Here is a 14,109-nt window from a genome sequence, read left to right as displayed (position 1 = left end):
CACCAATGATTATTCCATGTTATCTAAATAACATGTTTCCTCTTTAAAAAAACTAGTCAGCTTCCTGATATCTAAATCTTCCTCTGCTTTCCTAAATGCTTTCTTAGGACAAATCTTTTGGGGTAAGATGACTGAGTGAAAGGCTTTAATTATCTTATGGCTTTTGATAAACAACTGTACATTGCTAATTTCTCATCAAAGTCACCATATTAGTACCTTTTCTGAACTTCTGAGGCAAAATTGTGTATTACAATTTAAGAACATCATTACTAGTTTGATATGAAAAATGTCATATAATCCAAACATACTATGTAAATATCCATATTTTAAATATAGATATTTATTTATTTGGGAGTGGGGGAAGGGCAGAGGGAGAGAGTGAGTGCGGGGTCTGACACAGGACTTGATCTCACGCCTCTGAGATCAGGACCCAAGCCAGAGCAAGAGTTGGATGCTTAACCGACTGTGCCACCCAAGTGCCCCTGTAAATACCTATTTCTTTGAATATTAGTGGCTGTAAATTTACCTTGTCATGTTTCTTAGCTGTTGGTTTCAGGTGTATTTGGTGAAGTGCTTTACCCATCATTTGCTTAGTTTACATTGACTTAGAATACATTGATGTATTCATTAAAAATCATTTTCACAAGCCTTTTATATATTATTGATGTTAACATTTTTTAAAAAATATTTATTTATTTGACAGAGAGAGAGAGGGATCACAAGTAGGCAGAGAGGCAGGCGGGGGGGGGGGAAGCAGGCTCCCCACTGAGCAGAGAGCCCAATGCTGGGCTCCATCCCAGGACCCTGAGATCATGACCCGAGCCGAAGGCAGAGGCTTAACCCACTGAGCCACCCAGGCGCCCCTCGATGTTAACATTCTAATGTTATACATATTAGAAGTAACTTACTATGTTTGTTGTCTCCAAATTTTTTGTTCCTCACAAAGAAGAGTTTTATATTTCATGGAGACAAATCTGTAGATTTATATGTCTATGATTTCTCACTCATTATGCTTAGAAACTCTTTCCCCAATAAAACAGCAAATATATATTTTTATAGTTATCTTATGATGTTATTATTACCATCACAATTTACATTTTCTATTTACACTTACTCAAAGGTACCAAATTAATTTAGGGGCTAGACACATATAAATTCAAATTTCCTTTTCTTTTAAATAACGAGTTGCCTCTGCACTATTTTTAAATAAGCCTTCTATTTTTGCTGCAGAGAAGAGCTATTCTTGAAGGCCCAGTCACTTCCAAGACAATGCAATACTTTAGCTCTGAGACAACTGACAGGTGAATTATCTGCAAAGGAATTACCATTAGGCTGCTATTATCGGAGAGCAGAGTCCCTGACCTTTACCTGCTGCTTAGTACCTAAACGTCCTTTGTCCCTCCCCACGTTACTCTTTTCATTTTAAATGAATTGCCCTGCACTGAAGATCTACATTTAATAATGTCAAATATATTATCCTTGCTCACATTAGGCAAATAAATAGTCGACCCCAGTTCAAGCATGGTTTTGATTTAGCTGAGCGTTTCTTACTTATCACTTTTAGAGTGAAGAAAATTCCGTGAGTTTAAAGCAGTGGCCAGAGATTACATTATCTCTTTGTAAAGGAGCTGCATTTTCTAAATGGACTGTGCTGACATCTCACTGTCGAGATACAGTCTGCGGAATGTATCCTCTTCCAGCAGGGAATGAAAGCGGCACAGAGAATGGGAATGTAAAGTAGGCCAACGTGAATCAGCCGCTTCGTTGCGATGGCACAGATTCCTGTCTCTAGATCGCAAAAAAAAAAAAAAAAAAAAAATCCTAGGAAAATATATCAATCCCAACTGTATTTTATTAGAGATATGATTTCAATCAATGCCTATTTTTGAAGATTCGGGTAGAAAAAAAAAAAAAAAAACACTGAAATGATCTAATAAACAATAGATCCAGAAAGAAATTTATTAAAGCAAGTTTTATATCTATGGGTAAAAAAAAAAAAAAAAGGAAAGAAAGAAAGAAAAACCAAGAGTTCCACGGAAGAAAGGAAAAGGAAAGAACCACATGGGAGTAAGGAGATGCCAGGTGTTTATGAAACTTGGAGTCCTGTAGCCACGGACATGGCCTAGAAAAGAGGGAAGGGGAGCCGGACAAACAGGATACAGAAAGAGAATAGCAAGGATAATGATGAAGTGTTACATAATGTGTGTGAAATCAAAGTCATAATTTCTTCCTGTCAGGAGATTAAAGAGAACAATAAAAAGTCGTGAGTCAGAGCTGTGACAATCTCTCAAAGCCACATGAAGTGCAGTTTAAGCGTTAGCCAGTGTCCCAGTTACAAAAAGGGAATCTAGAGATGATATGGAACTGAAGTCACCCACTTTGGCTGTCATGCTCATAACCACGGGCCATTTTCTATGAGGAGAATTACACAAATAAAGGCTTTAGAACGTCACCTCTCGGCTCTTCCACTCTCCCGCAACACTGGCAGTAGTCTATAACGTTCCTAATAATACTTCACACTTTAACCTTCAAAGAGTTTTACTTTTAACCCCCCAATGCACCATATGGTATGTCGCCAACTTGATAAATGGAAGACCAATCGGGGAAGATAAATGAGCAATCACAGGAAGCAGAGTGCTCAGATAAGGACCAGATCCTTCGCTATGGAGTCAGCGTTTTGTGATCTAAGATGTATTTAAAATTTACAGAATAATTCCTACAATAAAATCATTTAAAGGAAAAGGTACATGTAGTGTGTTAAATGGGAGTTTGCTATCTCTGTAGAGGACTGGTCCTTGAGAGTCCTCCCAATTCAAGTTCACGTGTATTTTAGGCACGAGGCTCCTCAAATCTCTGAGAATGTAAGTGAATTCAACATTAATGTGTATTATGGTCGCATTTTAATAAAATGCTTGGGCCTTTAGAATAAATCCATTCTTTTTTTTTTTTTAAACATTTTATTTATTTATTTGAGAGAGAGACAGTGAGAGAGAGCATGAGCGAGGAGAAGGTCAGAGGGAGAAGCAGACTCCCTATGGAGCTGGGAGCCTGATGCGGGACTCGATCCCAGGACTCCAGGATCATGACCTGAGCCGAAGGCAGTCGCTTAACCAACTGAGCCACCCAGGCGCCCAGAATAAATCCATTCTTAAAATAAATAGTACACACCCAAATCACCAAATGGGGAAAGTTAAGGGAAACAAACAAACGAACAAAATCCTGATGGTGTGCATTCAGCCTGGAAGGTAGGCAGGCTGGAGACCATTCAGCCTCAGTAACCAAGGATCTGAGCCGTGACCTGCCTTTGGCCTCCAGTGGTACCCCACCAGCTGCATTTCTCTGGCATGGAGGGTGGTTGGCTATATACTTGTTAGTTAACTGGGCCGGTAGCCAGAGATGTTTCTTTTCCTTTTCTCATATTTCCAGAACAGGAGGGATTTTTTCCCACATATTTTTCACATAAAGATGCAGAGTTGAGTCTACCCACTGTGAATAAATTTAATTTAGCTGTCTTTATACCTCCTTGATTTCCGTCAACTGAAAGCCTACAGTACAGGGGCAGATGTGTAAACTGGGAAATCTTCCCGACCTCTTTGTTGTTGTTGTTGTTATTCGACTTAACACCAAGACCCTCAACAAAATTCCGCATGAAACAGGGCTCTGGTGTGGGTAAACAGGCCTCCAGGTTTAAGGAAGGTAGGTTTGCTCTTCACACCAGCCTGTGGGCCAGTCAAGCTCAAATGTTTGAATTGTCTTTCAGGGCTCTGGCTTCAAAGGGTAAAGAGCATCCCATTCCGGGAGGGGTTCTTTTTGTTCATTGAGTTTTCTCACACTTGAACTCACATTACTGTGTTATAGTATACCGAGGTATGGCAAATATTTCCACAAATGACATAATCTCAAGTATCACATGTACACATGGTATCAAAATTTGGTCCATAGTAAAAAGGGAAATTCAGCTTTAAATGTTGCTAACCTTTGGACTAGGGTCCTACTCAGTTATAGCTCCAACACCCAAAGAGCTGTATCCATGCTTTTCCATTAGACTGTTAACAAGTCACCACTTAGAGTCTCCATATGCTATTCAGCTCGCTTATTGGGGGTGATATCCAGAAAACAGAGTAAATTCCTTTTGCACTCATTGTTCTATTTCTCCATTACAGGTGGTAGCATGTCCTAAAAGCTTTTTCTGCATAAAAGCTGTCAATGTCTGGCTCTAGCTCTGAAATTTAAATACCGATTGGTGTTCTTAATATACCACTTGGTATCTGAAATCTCTATAAAGATGGTTAGTTGATAGTTTCCAGTTTTACTTCATTGGTTTTTATAGATTTTCATTCCTATCTGTAGACTGGGAGAAAACTAACTATATTCAGAGGTTTAGTTAGATAATAATGAGAGGCAAACATGCATCTTTGAGGGCTGTTACTTTAATGGAATTTTTAAAATTCTCTTCAACTATGGCTGATAATATTGTGCTCGATGACAGAGATGGGGATAGATCTCTTAGGTTCAACTAAGTAAAACTAGGTTTGCCTCTGTTCATTTGCTCCTAGCCCTCTCTGTTTTCCATTTATTACCTACATTTTTCCAATTCTGCAGTTGAAACCTGATGAAAGGATCATCAAAACAGAATATGGGCTACTGATTCGAAGTCTGCAGAAGAAGGACTCTGGAATGTATTACTGCAAAGCCCAGGAACACACTTTTATCCACACCATAGTGAAGCTGACTTTGAATGTCATTGAGAACGAACAGATGGAAAATACCCAGAGGGCAGAGCGCGAGGAGGGGCAGGTCAAGGATCTGTTGGCTGAGTCCCGGCTGAGGTACAAAGACTACATCCAAATCCTCAGCAGCCCGAACTTCAGCCTCGACCAGTACTGCGAACAGATGTGGCACCGGGAGAAGCGAAGACAGCGAAACAAGGGTGGCCCGAAGTGGAAGCACGTGCAGGAAATGAAGAAGAAACGGAATCGAAGACATCACAGAGATCTGGATGGGCTTCCTAAAGCCATGGACACGTAGTTGTCTGTTTAATTTAAAGAATTCTTTACCTGCAAAAATACCGCCTTCTGTTTTGTGCACCCTGTATACTAACTCATAAGAGCTGTCCATGGAGTTTTGCTAAGGCAAAGCACACGAGAACAATGATCTGAATAAGACTATATATGGCGAATATGGCCTAGTAAGGGCAAATAATTCCTCTGAACCAGTTTTCCAAGAACTAAACATGTACCTGCAAAGTATCAGAATTATCCTCAAAATGGGGGCTTTACAGTTGTAAATGTTTGCTGTGCCGAGTTTTTGAATTTATTATGTGATGTAAATAACTGAGTGGAGTGGGCTTCAAATTTGGTATTATGATAAGGGGCTCTATTTCCCTTGTGTGGCCATTAAGCATGGACTTGACCATGCCATTGTGCTGTATATGCGTTCTTAGGAACAGATACATCATTCCATTCTAGGACTAGCTACCCTGTGGTAGGAGCTGGAGGGAAGACACAAATTCATACAGCTCACGCTATCAGTAGGAACTTTCACTCTTGGTGCAGGGTTCAGGAATTTGGAGAGGTCCGTTATTTCAGACCACAGAGGTTACATTCGGTGTACAGCAGTGTGATTTACTGAAGGATATAAATGTTCCTCCCAGGGTTCCTTGTGACTTGTCAAGAGTTAACAAGTTCACAGAGAGAAGTTGTTGCTCGGTTGTGTCTTTTTGGAATGTATACTGAGCTTACGGGGATGGAACCCTTCATAAATATTTTAATAAGTGAGGGAAACCATTTTAATAAGGGAAACACCGTGATGTATCCTGCGTCCTAATGGGAAGGCCTGCAGATGGGATTTGTTAAGAGACAGAAAGAAGGACAGTGATAAATTCTAGCTTTGGGGAAAATTCATATCCTCATGGAAAGGAAGAACAATCACAAATAAACTGGGCAAAATGTTATGTAACTTTATTCACTAGAGTGTGAGTAGCTGCCAATTTGTAATCCATCTGTTAAAAAAACTCCACCTTATAACAAACTGCTTGTGAAAGTCTGAGGAAAAGTAAATTTTCTAGATCATGAGAAGAATGAACACAAATTTAATTACAACCAATGGGATTTCAGTAGTACTTCCTCTCTCTTTTTCTAAAATCTCATTATACTCTGTAAATTATTTCCATTTACTGCCTTTATTCCCTCCTGAATATTGGATTATTGGATTTTATTTGAGTGACTAGGAAAAGAACAATATATACATATATAGAGAGATAGAATTAGGTAGACAACGGTGATGGGGAGCGGGGATATATATTTGTTGAGTAATAGAACAAATGCAAAAATGGTGACAACGGAAAGGGTTAAATTAACTCTTTGACATTTTTCTTCACACAATCTTTTTGCATTTCCGAGATTGTATGCTGTAATTCAAATAGCATTGTTTTAGTAATTTAATAATAAATAAGCCTGATGCATGTAAGGAAACCGAACTCACAGCATTAACATAAACATTCTTTACATTTTGTTCGCACTTTCAAATGTTTCCAATTTGACTCTCCCTCTCTGCGGACGTATGGTATGTTTCCTGCCTGTTGGAGCAGAACTCACCTTTCCTTCTTAGAACACGAACCCTTTGCCTTCTTCTGTTTCGCCTCTTCACGCCCTTTTTAGTATGAAATGAAAAATTAGTCACTTCCTTACATGGAAGGCAGCCTTTCAGAAAACTGAGTAGCAGACAGTGCTCGTCTCGCGTGCATTCTGCATGTCTTGAAAGAAGAGCCTGTGAGAACCTGTGTGGTTAGAGAGTGCCTTCTGAAAATTTCAGTATCATGTCTGTGACTGCCTTTATGTTTGGAACGTTCAGTCTTACATTCAGTTCCTTTGCCTTGCTTACCTATCTCAGAGTAATCACATGGCTGTACGAAGTTAAGGACCCCTTTTGAAATGATACCCGTGAATATTTGTGGATGTTTCACTAGATGGAAACCTTAAAGTTTCGTTTTGTTTTTCAAAGTGAACCAGAAACTATCACTCTTAAAAAAGTAATGCAGAAGAATAGCTGTGAGGGTTGGGGAGGAAATCAGGCTGCAAACTGCGTATGGCAAGGAGTGTTTGTGATTCCTGATCTGCCGGGTTTAAATGTCCCAGGAACTCATGGCAAGCTCAAAGCAAATAAATGGGAGCATGTTTCATTTTTAAGATTCCTAAGATTTGTATATCAGACAGTCATGATCAAAGTATAGGTGACTTTGGGAAAATTACATGAAGCTCAAATGTTAGGATTGACCTATGTAATAAATTTGGTTTTCATCAAAATATGAATGTTCAAGCCACTTTTAATTACTCTTTTCTGATCTTAATTATTTAGACAAAATTTGGGTAACCTCTTTTACTTTACAGCTAATATTTTCGCTGCTTTGGATCTAAAACAGTAATTTATGATAATTGCTTAAAATATATTTGAAATATTGTAAATATTGAGTAAACAAAATGTCATAGAATAAAAAAACATAGGGCAAAGGTTTATGTGTATTTATAAAGACAGAGGACATCTAAGCTACATTTAATTTTTTAACCTTTAATTGCCTAGAACACTTCGATGGACAGTATGACTATATTAAGTCTAGAGATGAGATACAATATATACTTCCTCACCACTGAAGGTTTTACCAAATTTTCCTTGAAATAATGAAAAATAAAATTATAGTTAGTAGTTTTAGATATGTTTAAGAAATGAGCTATCTATGGAGAAGTCTTAAAATGTCTGCCTAGTCTTGGTTTCATATTTTTCTCCCCTGTTTTGAATACATACGTCTTTAACTTGCTTATTCTCTCCTGCATTTCATTCCAGCTATTTATGCTGCTAAATGGAATCCTGCCTTTCTGCATACATTTACATTCAATTTATTGGGAATTTTAAGAGTTTGCTTAGAAACGAGGAGTATAAGTAATTAATTTATGTAGATCCTTTTTTTTCCTCCAAAGAGCTCAACACACTACATTTATATTACTGAATAAACATTTCTGAAAACCAACCAAATTACTTAAGAGATGGAAAAATAGTCATAAAGAAATTCAGAAATTTGCAAAAGCTACCACAGTAGAAGAACAGCAGTCTACACCAGATCTCTTCAATCTGTTGGCTAACTGATGCTCATTTACAATATGCTGCCTACGAAATGGTCTTACTATTGAATTCTGCCTTTGGTCTATATTTCAGTTCTTTTATGCTATTAAGTTTTGTTCCTGCTGAATTGTATAGAATAAGACTTATAAAATAAGTTTTCAGTGGCCAGTGCCTGTTTTTCAACATTATCAAAATTAAGCTTTCAAAGACAATTTTCTATTATCCAGATGGCCACAAAACATTAAGTTGCACAATTGCATTAATTAAACACTGATTATTTTAAACTTAAATATAAGCTATATTTCATATATATCATAAATACAAAGAAAAATTAAAATTGAAACAGCTTCTCTTTAGAATGTTACATTTGTCTTAGACAACATGTTGGAAAATTGATTAACCTTATTGAGAATGGACAGTTTAGGAAAAAAGAGATATTTCAAGTGTTTTTATGGAAAGATAGACTTTTCTCACAGGAAATAACCAAAATATTTAAATAACTTGGCTTACATGTGAGGTTAAAAAATAAGGTCTAAAATTCCAGCATTCTACATATTGACAGTGCAAAGACAGGAACATGCACATGACTTATACCTCTCATTTAAATATTTTGTAGTGTAAAGTATTTATGGTAAGTTTGAGATAGATGATTTTTGGGGGAAAGGGCAACAATCTATCAATTAATCATGTAATTTAATTCTGGTATTGTAAGTGGCTACCAATCAATTTCGAATTACAGTTTTGCTATTTTAAAAGAAATGTAGTCTTGTAATCTAAAATAATTGAAAATTGTCAAATGTATATTTTGGTTGTATTATAATAAAACACAAACATTAATGTTCTATGGTTTTAAACAGAATGTTGCAATGTGTGTGTGCAAGTTTTGTTTTGAAACCTTAAACGTGGTAACCAGATTTTTCACATGGAATTGCACTAAATCCATTACCTAAGAAAAAAATCTCCTGGTAAACTTCAGTAAATATATTTTGCACCATAAGTATGCTGTAATTTCTCTTATGAAAGAAAGGTATATATGTCTATCCCCAATCAATGTAGTTATATAGCTACACTTTACTGTGATTTAAATTTAGACTTTGGCAGACTGACATAAACATTACCACCACAAGTAACAACTTTTTTTTTTTTTTAAGATTTTATGTACTTATTTGATAGAGAAAGACACAGTGAGAGAGGGAATACAAGCAGGGGAAGGGGGAAGGGGGAGGGGGAGAAGGAAAAGGAGAAGCAGGAGCCTGGAGCAGGGAGCCCAATGCGGGGCTAAATTCCACAACCCTGGGATCATGACCTGAGCCAAAGGCAGGTGCTTAATGATTGAGCCACCCAGGCACCCCCACAAGTAACTACTTTTAAGATTTCCAATGATCATCCTATGAGTAAGATTTGAAAGTACTCCTCTATGTGTAGCTATATGAGTATAACTTATTAAAGGAGTGAGACTTTTGTTTTTGTTTTTGCTTTAGAAAGAAATTTCTTTTAGAGAAAATTATATTTCTTGCCAATTTGGTACATTTTGTGAAGGATATTTTGTATTTGTAATAGGTAATATATACCCCCCCCCCAAACCTGGTTATGAAATAGCTTGTAGGGATACTGTACAGAAATATGTCAGGTTTTGTGGCTGCTCTGGCAATCTCTAAACATGAGAGTTTAAAATAATATATAATCTTGAAAAGAAAAAAATACTTTTATAAGGGGCACTTTTAGTAGAATCTTACTAGGATCATGTCCAAGTCGTTAGTGTAAATAAAACATAACACAAGATTAATAATGGAGAAAATTCCAATTGTATTTGTTTGAATGTAGAAAAGTCCATGAGTAATTCTCAAGATGAAAGAAACAAGAGTTTAATATTAAAGTTGAGAATTAAAAGCATCTATAACCACACGACTTGTTACCTACGTGAACAGTTTTTCTAGTCCACGGAAGTCTTGCTCAGGAGAAGATCATATACTTTTCCTTTGTGTGTATATTGGTACAAACATACATCTTGGAGACTGATTTGGCACACCTAGTGAAGTTTAAAATGCATATATTCCAAGAATCAGCTTTTCACAATTAAGTGCATACCCCTGAGAACCTTCAAAAATAGACATTTTCAAAAATAGTCATTGTAGGAGTAATTATAATAGAAAAAAGAAAGATCTGCAGGATCAACATAGAAAATTTCAGAAACAATGTCAAATGAGTACAGTCAAGGAGTGTAGCAATGCAAACAGAATAATACTGGGTATATCAAGTTTAAAGAAGCAAATGATACTGCTTACGGATACATACATTCATAAGTAAGTAGTAAATATATTAAAAAACACTCTGGAAAAGTTAAGCACCGAATTCAAATAAATTTTCCTCAAGAAACAAGAGAATATAGGGAGATACCACTGTTTTAATTTGGTTTTATTTTCTTTAAAAAAATCTAAACCCAATGTTATATTTATATTATATTGCATATTTTTGTAGGAACTAGTATATTTAAATGTTAATAGTTGACAAAGTTGGGCATTCAATTGCCATTTCAATATATCGTTCTCAATACAGTTCTGTGTGCTTCAGGTATTTCACAGTAAAACACAAATTAAGGCTCTAAGTCTCAGAACAAATTACTCTATTGTAAATTCGAAAGAGTGAGGAAAAGAGAGAATAGCGTACAGAAATACTAGGTACTCAAACGTCGTAATAGACGCAGCCCTCCAGTTCCGGTTACTCTTACATTATGGACTTTCCTGGACACTCTGATTTCTCTTTTTTTTTTTTTTAAAAAAAACGTGACAGCTAAGAGTTTGGTTGGCCTCAGGGACCCTGGGATAATGTCGAGTTTTCAAAGCAACACCTTATTGTTACGGAAATGCCTAAGGCATCTGGGATATTGAACTTTCGTGCTTAATATGCCAAAAAGACTCCAAACAGCTGAGTTGGCCTTTCTTGGATTGACACTGTTCAAGGTTGATGTTTAAAATATAGAGTTTCTTCTTTCTGGCTTACATATCAAAATTATAAACTGACTTATGCTCTTTAGGTAACTGAAGAAGGAAGAGAAATACTTACAATTTGCAAAATGTCTTTAAATGGTCCCACAAATCATTACTTTGTGTAGGAAAGATTTTATCTCAATATAATTCGCCCTTTTAATTTACTATTATGTTTTGTTTATGTATAGAGAAGGGCCAAAAGGTAGCCCAACATTTCTCGCCTTTTACAAATTCTCAATTTTATTGGGTCTTGTCAGGGAGGATCTACTGTGTTTCAATATGTATTTTTTTTTTAAGATTTTATTTATTTATTTATTTGACAGACGGAGACCACAAGCAGGCAGAGAGGCAGGCAGAGAGAGAGGAGAAAGCAGGCTCCCCTCGGAGCAGAAAGCCTGATGTGGGGCTCAATCCCAGGACCCTGGGATCCAGCCTGATGTGGGGCTTGATCCCAGGACCCTGGGATCATGACCTGAGCTGAAGGCAGAGGCTTCAACCCACTGAGCCACCCAGGCACCCCTGTTTCAATATGTATTGCAGGAATATGCGGAGGAGGCATATTCAGAGAGTCTTAATTTAAGTGCATAAACCTGGAAAAGAAGCAAATGAAACCAATTCATGAGATGGGAAGTTATCATTTAGAATCAGGAAAAGGATTATTTAACGGGCCACATCCCTCTAAGCTTTTAATATAATGAAACTAGTATGGGCAATTATCTTCAATTACTGAATTGTATTATAATTGTAGCTCTTCCATACAGGTCATTTTTACTATTGAAAAACAAATAAACAAAAACATAGAATCACCTGTTGTAATTTGTGTTGTTGACATTTGGAAGTGGTGTTAGGTTTCAGTGGCCACAGGCAGTTTTGAATGAGAATTAACATAACTTACTCCTATGGGAAAATCATAGAAAGCTGGACAAGAAGCCAAGGGTCTGATTATTAGGAACTTTATGATTCAGATTAGATAGAGGCTTAATCCTGTAGACAGAGGGGGACATTTTGGTATTTTTAAGCAAAAAATTGACAGAAAAAGATTTTCATCAAATTTGCATATTAGATGCAGTGAATCCTGTAAGACTGATGATTCACAGACCTGTACCCCTGAAATAAATAAGACATTGTATGTTAATTTTAAAAAAACCTCATCTGATGGTAAAAAAATAAATTGCATATGAGAAATAAATATAAAATGATAAATGACCTCTCAATTTCCATGTTTTGCAACTGGATGGACGACAGTTAAAAAATAAAAAGTAAATACAGCTGTCTCCCCCGTTATGGGCAGCTTCATTTTCCCTGGTTTTAGTTACCCTGATCAACCATGACCTGGAAGCAGATGATCCTTCCACTCACCAACCGGCGGGTAACTCATAGCCAAATGCTACGTCGCAGTGCCTGCATCCGTCATTGGCCTCACTTCATCTCCTCCCGAAGGCATTCTACCATCTCACATCATTGCAAGAAGGGTGAGTACGATCCAATCGGATATTTTGAGAGAGAACACATTCGCATAACTTTCATTACAGTGTATTTTTATAATTACTCTATTTTATTATTAATTATTGCTGTTGATCTCTCACTGTACTTAATTTATCAATTACATTTTGTCATGGGTATATATGTATAGAAAAGAAAATCATGGTGTATGTGGGATTCAGTAATATCTGCATGTTCAGGTGTCCACTGGTAGTCTTGGAACGTATCCATCACTGATAGGGAGGATTACTGAAAAGCTGAGGGTGGGAGGTCATGGTTTCAACATTAAATACTGAGTTGGGGATGATTTGAACAGTGTCTGGTAAGCAGTCTGAAATACGGACTTGGCGCTCAGGAGAAATGAAAGCTACAATTATTCTGTGGTCATGGACACACTGAAGACAGAAGCAGTGTGATAAGGCATGCAGTGAACATAAGCAGAACTGGGTGGTCAACTTGGAGCTTAAATTAGTGTGTATCCTGATGTAAGTTATCACTAATTTTTCTGTACTTTAATGAGATATTTTTTAGGTAACAAAAAGCGTACACAATTATGAATTTGCCTTTTTTTTTTTCACCAGAAGCTAAATTGCTTGAGAACTAAATCTCTATTCTTAGTATCTAGCAGCGTTTAGCAACTACAAAAGAGTTAAACAAGTGTTGTGAAACAACAAAAGAGTTTCCCTCAAAATTATTGTGATTCTTTATTTAAGGAACTAGTAAGAAAAGAATTCCACCAAATGGAAACATTTTTAAAAATTCCTGCCCCATGTGCTTCTTTTTAAATTAAATTGGTAAATTGATGAAGGTCTATTTTCATTTTGAATGTTCGTCTGTTTTAAACAACAATTACCAACTGGTGTTGTTGGGGTTTTCCTCTGATTCAGGTGGACTCCATGCCACAAACTACAAGATTTAAACTGATAGAAAAAGGTCCATATAATTTATAATGGATGGTTTGTTTAAGCACAGGACTTTGTGCTTAAAAGCAGCTTTGTACTTTAAAAGAACTCTTTAAAGAAAACTTAAATGATTTAAATTCATAGCGTAGTCAAGAATATAGATTTCTCTGACAGATATCCTTTGGTAAATAGTATTTTATTTTTGCCATAGCATTTTCCTGTTTGATTCACATGTAAGAGCACATAAGTGTTAAATGAAATCTTGGGAAAACATTCTACTAGATCTTTAAAGCCAAGTGCTCAATAAAAGCAAACCAAAGTTTTAACAGTTTCTTTATCAATTCTCATCCCTAAAAATGTTATTGGATTAGGTACACTGCTTACATTTACACATTTTATCTCTTAAACAGCAAAGTAAATTTCTGTCACTTGGAACTATTATGATGTGTTACTTCAGATGCATTATATATCTTAAAAGTGAAATACCGACATATGAGAGTTTTGATTTTAATTTGAACACAGGATGATATATGTAATTTGCAGAAATCAGTTTTTCAAGTTCCCATGTCTGAAAAACAAACATTCCTAGCTGTAGCAATTTGCTTTCTTTGTGATTATATAAA

The 14,109-nt window shown here is 36.4% G+C and overlaps 1 protein-coding gene across 4 annotated transcripts in view; it reads left to right on the top strand.

Annotated features, from left to right (window-relative positions):
* Nucleotides 1-8,974, top strand: part of SEMA3D (semaphorin 3D) — a 204,706-nt gene extending 195,732 nt beyond the window's left edge. For 3 of the 4 annotated variants that reach the window (XM_047695166.1, XM_047695167.1, XM_047695169.1), the window contains one exon: nt 4,603-8,974. In XM_047695166.1, the coding sequence (XP_047551122.1) occupies nt 4,603-5,028 (426 nt within the window). In that variant the 3' untranslated portion in view covers nt 5,029-8,974. Of the gene's footprint in view, nt 1-1,230; nt 2,815-4,602 lie in introns of those variants that run through there. The other variant, XM_047695170.1, reaches the window with a different exon arrangement.
* The last annotated feature ends 5,135 nt before the right edge of the window (nt 8,975-14,109 follow it).

Source organism: Lutra lutra, chromosome 11, assembly GCF_902655055.1.
Source record: "Lutra lutra chromosome 11, mLutLut1.2, whole genome shotgun sequence".
Classification (NCBI taxonomy): Eukaryota; Metazoa; Chordata; class Mammalia; order Carnivora; family Mustelidae; genus Lutra; species Lutra lutra.
The sequence above is the reverse complement of the archived record's forward strand: the minus strand, read 5'-3'. Positions and strand labels throughout refer to the sequence as shown.